At 44.6% G+C, this 12,988-nt stretch overlaps 1 protein-coding gene across 1 annotated transcript; it reads left to right on the top strand.

The window, feature by feature from the left end:
- Positions 1-81: 81 nt before the first annotated feature.
- On the top strand, positions 82-4,502 carry SOWAHC (sosondowah ankyrin repeat domain family member C). Its single transcript, XM_052664747.1, has one exon. The coding sequence runs from the start codon at positions 166-168 to the stop codon at positions 1,633-1,635; it is 1,470 nt and encodes a 489-aa protein (XP_052520707.1). The 5' UTR covers positions 82-165; the 3' UTR covers positions 1,636-4,502.
- Positions 4,503-12,988: the final 8,486 nt, after the last annotated feature.

A 12,988-nucleotide genomic window follows, 5' to 3' on the forward strand; every position in this document is an offset into this window, starting at 1 on the left:
GGCCGCCTCGCTGAGCCGCCCCGGCCCCTCCCGGCCGGAGGAGGGCGCGCCGGCGCCGCGGCTCTGAACCGGCCGCGCCGCCCGGAGGAGGGGCTCGGGCGGCAACGGCGGCCGCGCCGCACCCTGGGCGGCAGTCAGCGGCAGCGCGATGGGGAAGCGGCGGTGATGGCGGAGCCAGCCGAGCTGGGCCAGGAGACGGTGGTGCGGTTCCTGGCCGAGCGGGGCGGGCGGGCGCGCCACGAGGAGCTGCGGGAGCATTTCCGGGGCTGGCTCAGCCCCCCGGAGCCCGAGCGCCGCGCCGCCGCCCGGCAGCGCTTCAAGGAACTGGTCAACGCCGTGGCCACCGTGCGCCAGGAGCCCGACACCGGCGCCAAGTACGTGTGCCTCCGGCGCCGGTACTGCGCCCCGGGAGCCGCCGGCGCCGTGAGCCCCGAGGCGGCGGCGGAGGGCAGCGCGGAGCGGCCGAGCCCACCGCCCTCCCCGCGGGCGGGCGCTGAGCGGGAGGCGGCGGCGCGCGGAGATGCCGGCGGCCGCGCGGAGCCCGAGGGGCGGCGGGGTGAGGCGCCCCTGCCGAACCCGGCGGCGGGCGGAGGGCAGCGGAAGGGCTCCCGGCGAGGACCGGCGCCCGGCCGCGGCGGCGGCGGCGGCGAGGAGGCGGCAGTAACGGCGGAGGAGGCAGCGGAGGGGTCCGGCGGGGCGGCGGGCGGCCGCAGGAGCCTGAGGGAGACGGCGCGGGGCGGCTCGCCGCAGCTGAAGCGCGGCGTCCCGCCCGGAGGGGGTCGCGGACGCAGCGGTGGCGGCGACTCGGACAGCGCCTCGGTGGCCTCGTCCTCCGCCGAGGAGGAGGGCAGCACGACGGGCTCGGTGGCTTTGGACCCGCTGGAGCACGCGTGGATGCTGTCGGCTTCGGACGGGCGGTGGGAGACGCTGGAGGGGCTGCTGAGCTGCGAGCCGGCGCTGTTCTGTAAGAAGGACTTCATCACCGGCTTCACGGCGCTGCATTGGGCCGCCAAGCATGGGCGGCAGGAGCTGCTGGCCACCCTGGTCAACTTTGCCCAGCGGCACCAGCTGCCTGTGGACATCAATGCGCGCACCAGCGGCGGGCACACGGCGCTGCACATCGCCGCCATGCACGGCCACACCGAGGTGGTGAAGCTGCTGGTGGGCGCTTACGATGCCGATGTGGACATCCGCGACTACAGCGGGCGTAAGGCTGCCCAGTATCTGCACCAGGGCACCTCGGGGGACATGCGGAGCCTGGTGGGAGCCCTGGATGAGGAGGAGGAAGAAGAGGAAGGGGCCACCAGCAACGGGAGCGTGCGCTGGAGGCTCTCCAAGGTGTTGCCCTCCAACCTCATGAGCTACCGCCTTTCCCACCACCATCACCACCATCACAGCGCTGGGGAGGAAAACGAGGGTGCCGATGGGGCAGCAGTGCCAGGCAAGGGCAAGGAGATGGCCAGGAAAGCCTCAGGCAGCGGGCGGATGAAGCCTCGGCTTAATAAGATCCGCTTCAGGACTCAGATCATCCACAACACGCCCTCCTTTCGTGGTGACACTGAAGAGGATGAGCACGAGGAGAAATCCCTGAAGACATCGTTCAAGCTCAGGCCAAAGTCCAACATCTTTGGGTAGGGTCAAGGGAGAGGTGGGTGCCTGGACCAGAGTGCCCCAGGTTGTAGGTCGAAGCAGGCGCTCGTCTGAACTCGTGTTCTTGGGGGAGGTGGTCCCAGAGCCTTGCTGGAATCTGCAGTTGGGTTTCTGGCAGCTGCCGAAGAGGTGGTGCCTTGGCTGGGCCCTTGCTGGGACAAGGGGCAGTGGGTGAGCTGAGAAACACTGGGATGCTTCTGGGTCAGAAACGTGTTCATAAACCTCCTAGGATTAGCGAGTTGAGCGAGGGAAAGGAAAATGCAGATGTTCTACTCTTGTATTATCAACCCGTACTATAAATTGCTCATAACTTGCTATATAAGCACCACCTCAGTAATACACAGGTGTATTTTAAGTTTCTTGTTAACAGCAATACCACCTGGCACAGTGTGGAGTTGGTACCCAAAATGAGATCATATGTAACAGTTTCCTGTCAGAATCCAAATTTCAGTCCAGCAAAGACTTGAGTCTGTGTTGACTTTATGCATTGAAAATTGCCGGATTTGATGTTGCAAATAATAAAAAAAAAGCATTGCACTGCAAGCAATGAACAAAGTTAGCTGCGTGCTGAAGTCTCTGCTGTCTGAGGTACTACTGATCTTGCTTGTCACTGTTGGGATACTGATACAGTGTAAGTGAAGGGTCTTTTATATATTTGGTATCTTATTTTGTCTTAGGCAAAGCAGTTTTATGTTAATCACTGTGAATTCTCAAGTGCCAGACCTAGTACAGTTCTGTTTATTAAGTCTGGTCAAGTCTTGTTACTGTTGTTTGTGTAACTCACTGCATTCAAAAACAGAAAATTGTGTTGAATGTGTTACTTGTGAAAGTCACTCTGCTCTAGAAAAGAGCACAGACACCATTGCATGCAATTTTCATGTGGTCCTGTAATGTAGAAGATACAGATCTGTGTTTGCTAAAAACTCAGGTGCCAATCCCTTCAACTTACTTTGTGAATAGGAGGAGGAGAAAAGGAGCAGGGGAGGTACAAAGTGAATAACCAGAACTCTGAAGTTCCGTTCCTCTCCATAAAAGCAGTGTGATGAGTGATGGCAATGGTGTTTGAGTTCTTTTAAACTTGTATTTCCGGAGAAATAATAACCAAGGCTTTGAACATGCTATCTGTCTGCTAAAGCTTTCTGAGACCTTGAATCTTGTTTCTCTGCTTTAGTGGTAGCAATTCCAGTGAAATCTAGGAGGCTCTCATTGAGAATGAGCTGTCCCTGGATCCTGAATGCTGCTCAAGGTGGAAGTTCAGCTGTGCTTAGATATTAAGGTACTGCCCGTCTCAATGCAACGTTTGTCAGAGTGTGTTTGCAGTTGGCTTCCTCAGAATGTATGTGCCTGCCCATCAGGTAGCTTTAACAGAAAGTGCTTAGACTTCAACACAGTAAATTCCAAATCTGAGACACTGATGAAGTATGTTCCATAGCTGCTAGAACACTTCATGGGGGAACTGCTGCTGGGAGTGGTGCACTTTCAAGGTAACAGCTGCCTGTGGCTGTTGCTGGTGGCTTACGCTTTTAGTGACAGAGGAAGGGAGTGGCAGCGATTTATCTGTTTCAGACTTCCCATGCAGATAAATTACCAGTATCTGCACTTTGTGTCAAAACCTAATGAAAGTCAGTGTTTGCATAAGCATGCAGGAGACATTTAAGTATTTCTGGGAGTAGTTACATTAAAAATAACTGAAACTCTGTATAGGTGCTGGTCATTAATTTCATGCAGAAAGGCTAGAAATTATACAGAGGTTCTGCTTTAATTTATAATTTATCGCTATAATATAGATTTCATGTGCCTTCTTTTTGGGTTGGTTGCTACAAATACAGTGGATATAGTCAGTTTTGCAAAGCACTTTGTCTTTACATCTGAACAGGACCAGGAATTTTTCTTCAGCCTTTCCTTTTTAGGCTCGTACAACAATTGAGTGTCTGAAAAAAAAATCATACACATAATTCTGCAAAGTTCGTTTGCACCAGAGGAGAGAATTAAATGCTGAAGTCCTAAACTCCCTTCATTATGGAAGGTAAATAGCTTTTTAGGCTTCTGCAAAAAGGTCTCCAATTGGACATTTGCAACATGAACTTTCTGCAATATGGCAGTTCTGAATTGAGTATGTTTCAAGCAACTATCTGCTTCCCAGTCTAATTAAAGTAACTTTCTGCTTACCATTTCTTTAGAGGATCTGTTGAGTGAAGTGTTTTTCTTTTCACATGTGAATAGCAAATAATTGCACAAACATATTGAGTCTTAGCTGTTGGGGTTTGAGGAAATTATTTGTGAGCTTTGATGCTTTGGGATTTGGAATACAGCATAGTTTGGGTTTTAAAAGACTAACTGGAACATCATTTTATCTTGTGTAATACAGTAGAACTTGGTAATTACTAAGGGAACTTGGAAAATGTTCCCTTATGCATCATTCTCACTCACTGTTTGAAGTATCTAAGTGAAAGCTTTTGCCAACTCATATGGTGTAACTGACTGTTAGCTCACGAGACTTCATGATAATGGTCCAAAGCCTTTCTCAAGGTGGAGTGCCGTCGCAGCAAGTCCAAACCCTAAAAAATTGGTACTGTTGGTGTTAGAGATATATTGACAAATGGCTGGATAACCACTAGTGTCTGTTTGCTCTGCAGGACTAAAGCACTTTGATTTCACATTATGACTTGTCACATTCCACATGGTTACTTTTTATAACATGAGCTGAAACTTATGTTTTGTTTGGAGATAGGAAAGGCTTGATGCCCTGTTCCAGGATATCTACAATCTAAAGGTACTCTTGAGTCAAATATTTTTGGATACATTGCCTAGAAATATGTGAATTTGAAAATAAAGTTGTATGGTACAGAAAACTGGAGCACTTACTGGTGTCTTTTTAATAGTACACTGGAATGTCCTGTGTTTATTTACTTCCTGTGACAGTGTGCAAGGCAGCGAGACTGCGATGTGAACATTGGATATCTTTTATTGTATCTTATGCTTAGGATATTCTAGAGGCCTGGAAGCCCGTCACTTTTTTATTAATACTGCTTTTTATGGGTGTCTTTCTCAATGGTTAGGAGTTCAAAATCTGCAAGTTTTTGTTTTACTGAAATGAAAACAGCCCATGAATTGTTAAGGCTTGAATCCACTCATGCGTGCTACATACTCAGGTACTGCTTGCGTACTGGATGGTAAACCTGCTTTATGGTTGGGCTAGATGATCCCACTGGTCTTTTCCAACCTTAATGATTGTATCCTTGTTTTAGATTTTCCTTTATTGTGAAGATTCTGACATTGTCTTGCATAACAGAAGAATAAGACGCTTTAAAAATATGGTGGAGTTTTTTGCTAGACAGTAACTTTTTTCCTTAGCAGTTCCTCTCCAAAAGCTCGTGTCAAAGCAAATGAAGACACAACAAGGTTTTTGTAGAGAAGTGCATCTAAATAAGGGCCTGGGAGAGCGGTGGTGCTTGACTTAAAATAGCACACTGACCTTATTTCTATGCCACTAAAAATCTCTGAGAAGATTTAATGCTAGTTTTTGCCACTATGTAAAGGTCAATACCTAATTAAAAAAGGTTTAGGATTAAGGCTTTTTGTAACGTGTCTTAACTACAAGCAGAAGCTTCTCTGAAGGGAAATTTCACTGCATTGCCTTGCTAGACTGTCATATTTTGGTGTACCTAGATATATTTTTAAGTTACTGCCTTACTAAAACTTACGTGAAATCTAGTTAGTTACATGCTGACAGTAACTCCTTTGAGAGCCATCCAAATTTATGGTTAAACAGAAAAAAAGGCTCAGCTTGATGCTGCTTGATGAGGATGCATGCAGCTCCAAACCAAGCAGCCCGCAGTTGGTGGTTTGGGAACAGAAGTGAGAGGAGGAAGAAGGGGAAGTGTTCTTGGGGACGTGGGGAAGCAGCTGAGGTTACGCGGGGAGAGCAAGGATGTGAGCTTTGCTGATCATGCAGTGGCTTGCCCAGTTGCTCAGAAACCCATCTGAACACCTATCCCTTCTGCTACAGAGTAATGCCTGGGAGAGATGACCCACTGAGAGCTCAAATGTAAATTTGTGTCCGACTTCAAGTATTTCAGTCCCTCCTCTTACCAGCATTTTCTAGTGTAGCTAATACAGTTTGCAAGAAATACAAACAAGTCCTCTGTGTTGAGTGTAGCTCCAGCTGTTGCAGGAGAGTCCCTGTACGTCAGATTGATCCCACTTAACTTGAGGGGAAAAAGCCCTTCAGCATTGCGTTGTTAAACTACTTTTCCATTAACAAGAAACGAAGGGTGAGGGGACTGCACTCCTGATTTGCTGTGCCTTGAGTGGCCAAAGCTAAAGGGAATGCATGTGAGCCTGAAGGCATTAAACTTCAGAGACTTGATCCTGAAAAAAAAGTTTGGTCATGCATTTTTTTATTTAGTTGGTGGGGGTTTATTTTATTATTATTATTTTGCTCATGTTGAGGGGGAAAATAAGTATGTACTGCCATTGTCTTTTCAGGTCCCTAACTCAGTGTTAAGGAGGAATAGGCCTCAGATTAACATTAGAATTTGGGAGAGCTACTGGCTGTTCAGGTGGGGTTAAATGACCATCTGGGGGAACACGGAACATGATTCTGAATTTTGCTACACTGAAGCATCTTGTCTTCTTGTTTTGCAACTGTTCCAGAGTTTAGCTTGTATTATTTTTCAGTTTAGCTAAACTCAGTGCTGATAGCTTCTAATTATGCACATTGCTGGAAAAAAAACTGAGCCAAGCCACCATGGTTGGTTGATTGGTTTGTGACACAACTGCATTATGGGGGAGGTATTCCATCTTTTGTGGTAAAAGCTGAAGAAATCCTGTTCTGAGATTTTTCCAAGGAGTTACACTGTTAACACCATGCATAAAAGTTGCCTTAGAAGGAAGTAACATTTGGGTCAAGGTGTAACTGCATTCTGTATCCTTTCAAATGGATTATATAGAATGAATCACTGTGGTTTACCTGCATCTGCCCTTCAGTATCAATAGCTGTAAAGCATCTCCTCCCGTTGTTTGGAGGAACCATGAAACGAAGGTAGGGAGTCATATGAAACTATTTTAGCATCCACTTATTTCACTACCAGGTATTTTGCCAGCCTGTGGCAGGCACGTCAAGAGACAAGAGGGCTAGTCAACAGAGCTGTGTCCCTGCATGTATCTGCATCGCTGCCAGTGAATCAGTGAAGCTGTTCCTGCCTGTCTAAACAAAGCAGCCTGTAGCATGCACACTTACAATTCTTGTCCTTGAGAAGTGAGTTTGGGAATTTCCTCAGTAGTTTTCCCCTGAAGCTAGAGGCCTTTCAATTTTTCTAGTCGGTTCTCAGGCTCCTGAGTGGTTCCTTGGGGTGACTGAGGGAATGGTGATGGAATGGCCATGACTGATGAGAATCTCTTTTTGAAGCTGAGGGGTGGGTGGGTGTCTGTTCTTGGGGAGTGTTTTTTGTTGTTTTTGTTTGGGGTTATGGGTTTGGTTTTTGTTGTTTTGGGGTTTTTTTGTTTTGTTTTTTGGTTTTTGGTTTTTTTTGTTTGCTTTTACGAAAGAAATAAAGGATGCCTGCAGTATTTGTTGAGGCACAGGAATTGCTTGGGAGAGTTCATACTGAGGAGTTGCTGTCTGTTATTACTTTTAATGCAGAAGAAAAAATGCGTTATGCAGGCTTATAGAGCTGTTCTCTGAAAATAAACTTGCATGGAGTAATAAAGACTCAGAATACCAAAAAAAAAAACCAAAAAAAAAACCCAAAAAAACCCAAAACATTGGTAACTCTTGAAAAAATAGCAGCACTTATTTTTGCTATTTCTTTTCCTTGTAGCCTATCACATACAATCCTACCCTAGATATATGTCATGGAAGTAACTCTGTTAACCTGGGAGTGTGTGGCTGGGTCCTGCTGGTCCAACAGCCTCCCACAAGAGAGCTGTTAGCTGCCAGCCTCGCCCTTGTCTTCTGCCTTCCCTTTCTATCACAGATGGGCTGGGTGGAACAGACTGCAGTACCAGAACTGCCACTCCACTCAGCCTGCAGCTGCACAGCGTGGGTTGTAGCAGTGGTGACGTTCAAGCCCTTTGAAACTGCTCAAAGTACTTCCCTTGAAGGAGATGTAGCATTTACATAGGTATTACACTTTTGTATGTCAATGGCATGAACCAACTATTGATGAATAGAGAGTGCTGAGAAGGCTTTCATGTGCAAGTGGTGCTAAGCACTTTGTAAAGCTTATATTGACGCTTTGGGTATGTTGTTACTCTTTAGCTGCTGATAGAATCAGTTGGATCAACGCAATTATCGTATCTGTTCTTTGCACAATTTGTTGAGACTGCCTTTTCAATGCATGAGAGCTAGTTGCACGGCGGGTGCTGGCTTGCAGTACTGTATTCCAAGAGGTGTATTTTTTAAGGGCTCACTGACGGTTGTCTGCTAGGATGTGCTAGGCTTTTCTTCTTTAACCCAGAATATTCTCACCTAAAGTTTGCTTCATGTTCCCACGGCAATCTGACAAGATTTCCACTGCCTATACGCTTGGCTGTAAAGGACTATTATAATTTATGATGGGTCCTACGTGGGAGTTGTACATAGCCTGAGCACCCACTTCATCCTCCCCTGCAGATGAGTCCCTTTGGACAGCTGCCTAGATGAATCCACATTTTGGAAAGGTTTGCCTCATCTGCTGTTAACAATAGAAGACTGTAACTTTAAAGATGACTAATCTTTTTGAAAGTTTGCTTCTCTACACACCCTTCCAACTGAACATATGAGGTAAAGAGGAAGAAAGAAAGAAAAAAAAAAAAAAAAAAAGAGTAATGCCTTTGAAACTTGCCAGCACACACAGTGACTAAGCAGCACAGGGCAACAGCTTCTTCTTTTGAGCTTTTTAGTGTTCCTCTTTTCATAATACTGTTCTTCAGGGGTCCTTTTTCCCATGCCTGGCTTAAATCCCACTCATCCTTGTAGAAAGCACCCATGACTTGAGTGGGTCAGTAACGAAGAACTGTTTACTCAGAAAATATTAGTGTTACATTTTTTTGAAGTATATCACTTTATTGGCTAAAACAAGTGACAGGAGAACTTTGGAGATGGGATTTGATTTTTTTTATATTATTTTCCTAAGTGGTCTTTTTAGAATGGAATTTTTACCATAAGCTATGGAGTTGCTGATACAAGCAGGACTGTTTGTAGTCCTTTATGGCCTTGTGAACTTTTCATCACCTTTCCTGATTTGAGGTTGAGTGAAACAACGTGGAAGTGACACTGAGGGAATGGAATGTAATTGATTGGGAGCAGAGGAAATGTACTAGGTTGTCAAAGCTTCTGTTGATAACACCACTACTGCAGTTTGCAGGTTGGTATTGCCAAATCACAGTTGGGATCTCATAATACCAGGTGCTGTCCAAACACAAGAAAAGATGCAGCTCCTGTCCCTAGAATCTCTGTAGCCAACTCAAACAGTGGCAGCCAAGCAGGGGTCAAATATCAGTATGTACACATAAAAAACAAAAGGCTACTTTTGCCTAAATGTTTTGCTGCTTTTCCTCTTGCACTTCACAATGACTCTGAACGCTCCACATTACCTGTGTTGTTATCATTAATAGTGTGTATGTTTGTGTCTGATGGGAATTTTTGTGGTAACTCTTCATAAATGTTTGGGTCATCTGTCTCATTATTACTTATGATTGGATTGATTTACCTGTCTTTTCCATTTTTAGTTTTTATTTTGGTGCTGCATCTCATGGCCAGCGTGGAACTGGGACTGGCCTTGAAAGTGTTTCAAAGTTAATGTGGAGGAAAGGGTACTGACAGTTTTGAGAAAGAGAGAACACTGTATTTCAGGCCAGTTAGAAGGTCTCAGGAAGCACTGAAAAGTTTCCAACCAATTGTCTACCTGCAGGAACAGAAATGAAGTCATGGAGATCAACTCACTGTTTATGCCCTCCAAGAACTTCCTGTTTCATGGAGATCCCATAGTTGCTATGAGATCTTCTTAAACATCCTTTGACAAGCCAGAAGGGGAAAGGAGGAGATGCTGAGAGGCAGCAGCACTGCAATAAGAAATGAGCAGGTGACTGTATGCCATACCCAACAGTGCCACTGCTGTGGGACAGAAAGAAGCTTTTGGTTAGCTGATGTTGGTCCACTGTATTTTTCCTCATCTATTTACTCTGCACTCTCCTAGAGCGGTTGTGATGGCCACAGGATGGGAATGTTGGACATTTTTATTTTTCTTTTACTTAGCTTTAATTACTGTTTACATTTAGTCTAATTTTATAGCAGAATTTTAACTATATAGCTGTTAACCTTGCTGCTCCCTATGATCTGTTTTTTGATATATGGAACGTGAAGAAGAAAAGTGGCAATTGTCATAGGATTCTCAGGTTCCTTTGTTTCATTCTAACAGCAGCGTTCCCTATCTATAAAGCATCTCTAGATTCTCTGCAAACACTACTACATTGCTTACAATTCACACATAATAATAAGAAGTACTGCTGTAAAAAATACCCAACTAAATATTATAATCCTGAGGAAATAAGAGTCATGCAAATGCTGCATGAGTTGACCAAGTTAACACCTCTGACTAGGGTAGGAAATGTACTGTACCTGAAAAAGAACCAAGATGTTAACCAAATTCTCATTAAATATTCAGTCCTGCAATCTTAAATATGGAATTCATGTAGGATTCAAATATTTGCTAACTTTAGACTTTTTGACTAACATCTTTAAATAGACACAGTTTCTTCACTCCCATGAATAACTTTGCATTTTCTGCACTTGTCTCATTTTTATTTTCCTCTACTCTGTGGCTTGCAGTGACAACATAGCAATTCATGAATGAGGGGGTGACATTAAATGTCACTGTTCATTCTAACCAGTATTGATGTAAAAGGTCTATTTGTGTTTGCTGCCTAAATCCTGGGTTTAACAGAAGGCACTTATTAGTTCTGTTGTTAGAATAATTGTTTCTTTAATGACACAGTGATGATGTATCTGATTGTGCACAGAAGCAGAAAAGACAGCTGATGGAATTACAGTGCAAATTACAAATTGCAGTCTCACAGGGAGATAATAGCAAAATTTTAGGGTGTTTTTTGTTGGTTTTTTTTTTTTTTCCTCCTGAAAATTGCCCTGTATTACTCTAATTCATGTACTTAACTCTGGGTGTGAAGTAGAAGCAATGATTAAGTAGAACTTCCTTATGATTAACCTTAGCCACGCTTCCTTCATGTCAAGCAGAGGAATACATTTGCTGCTGGCATATGTTTGCTAACTCATGTTATTAGCAGCAGCACTGCCATCTTGACTGAGCAGGATTTACACTAGTAATACGGTCACCAAGGGGTTAAATACCTGTATCAGTTACTCTTTTAAATCTCTTTATAGTCAAAGGAGGGAACAGGGACTTTTTGAGAAGAAGTAATTTTAACCCAACATAAATTTTTCAGGTGATTACTCAGGAGAGCATCATTTGCACACCGTGAATTACGTTATTGCAAATTTGATATGACAAGGAGAAATGATTTCAAACTTAAAGAGGGGAGATATAGACTGGATATAAGGAAGAAGTTTTTACAATCAGGGTAATGAGGCACGGGTTGCCTGGAGAGGGGGTGGATGCCCATCCCTGGAGACACTCAAGGTCAGACTGGACATGGCTCTGAGCAACCTGATTTAGCTGTAGGTGTCCCTGTTCATTGCAGGAGAGTTGGACCAGATGGCTTTTAGGAGTCCTTTCCAACTCAAATCATTCTAGATTCTATAAAATTAGGGCATAGCAGATAAGTTGCTAGTCCACAGACTAAAGGATAACTTCAAGAATGTATTTTGAGGTCAGAGCGAGACTTTGGGGCTTGGGCAGCTCAGCTCCAGCTTCACCTCAGGGCCAAGAGCAGCCTGGCAGGGAGGATATGAAAGCACCTTTGGGCTTGAACAGTGGGAGACAGATCCCAAAAGCCACAGGGGATGTGGTTCTTTCGTGTGCTCTCCCAAGTAGACTGTGAAGATCACGTGAAGATATGAAGTCCTTTTTTTATGGGGAAGGCAGGACAATGGATTCTGTATGGCTAAATAGAAGTAATTCTCTGTTTCCAATTGTGCAGTTGTTCTCATCTGGTCTCTTTTCAGATCTATTTGTCTTTTCTCTTAGGAACTCTGTGGAAGTGGTTCTTCACCACACTTCATACACAGTGGTGTAATCCGTTAGGCTCTGTACAAACAGGCACTTGTGTTTACTGTGGGGAGCTGCTGGAGCAGGGGATGTGGTTTTTTGCAGTGCTTGGCCCACTGATACTTCTAGCACAGCAGGGTGGTCATCTGTATCATTCCTCATAAACAATAGCACAGCTGTCAGTGGAAAAGATGGAGAAAAGGTGAACAACTGAAAAGATGACTCTGCGGAAAGCTGACATCTTCACAGTTTTCAGTCCCAGCGTCGTGTCAAGCTCTGGTTCTTCCAAAGAACTGGAACCTGAAGCCAACCATCCATCCATCAAGCTAACCACTGCACATGCAAGGTTTGAAAGAAAGGAAGGAAAGCAGTGAAAACTGGAGATGAACTAACCTCATTGTAACCAAATATTTGTGGTTTTGACAGAGAAAAAAAATGAAACCAGAAGCAGTCTGAAGTTTAAAGGAGCAATAAAAGAAATAAGTAAAGGTATTAAAAACACCTTTCTGAATTGTTTGGAGAGGCACTTGCACAGTTATCTCCTTCTTCCAGAATATGAATAATAACAATAATCTTCAGTCAGAAGATTATTACTGTAGCCCATGAACATTGGTTTGAACTTAAGAACTCAACTTCTATTTAAAAAAGGGGAAAAAAAAAATCACCATGGAAAGCATTCCATTCTTGAGCAATTTCTTATGTGCAACAGTTTGTCTCTAATTCTTTTCTAATTAATTTGGTATTTATGAAGAATCAGAGCTGGAGCTTGTCCTGTTCGAGAAGACTGTCATCTGCAATTAGTTACAGTAAAATGTTCTAAGGGAAACATGGGAATTTCCTCATACTATTAATGAAAAGGGACTAAATCTTTCCTCTTCTAGAAGTCCCACATAAGTCTTTTCTACAGAATCTGGATTTCTATATACATTTGCAGTTTTAAGCTGTTCTGGTTGCAAGCCTTGCTTAGACTCCAGAAAGTCCCTTCCCATGAAATCTCAGATCTTTGTTTACACCACTGTTCAGCAGCAGTCAGTATTCAGACAGCTCAGCAGCACGAAGGGCAGGAACTGCAGCAGGTGTTGCTGTGCTCCAAAATACAGGCTGTGTACTGACACAAACTCAAAAAGAGCAACATTTATGCAGCAAAAATGATATGGCAGAAATGACCTGTG

Source organism: Tympanuchus pallidicinctus, unplaced genomic scaffold (assembly GCF_026119805.1).
Source record: "Tympanuchus pallidicinctus isolate F22 unplaced genomic scaffold, pur_lepc_1.0 scaffold6, whole genome shotgun sequence".
NCBI classification, from domain to species: domain Eukaryota; kingdom Metazoa; phylum Chordata; class Aves; order Galliformes; family Phasianidae; genus Tympanuchus; species Tympanuchus pallidicinctus.

Bases quoted from the DNA above. Each gene is read 5' to 3' on its own strand.
- SOWAHC (XM_052664747.1), top strand. From the start codon at position 166: ATGGCGGAGCCAGCCGAGCTGGGCCAGGAGACGGTGGTGCGGTTCCTG.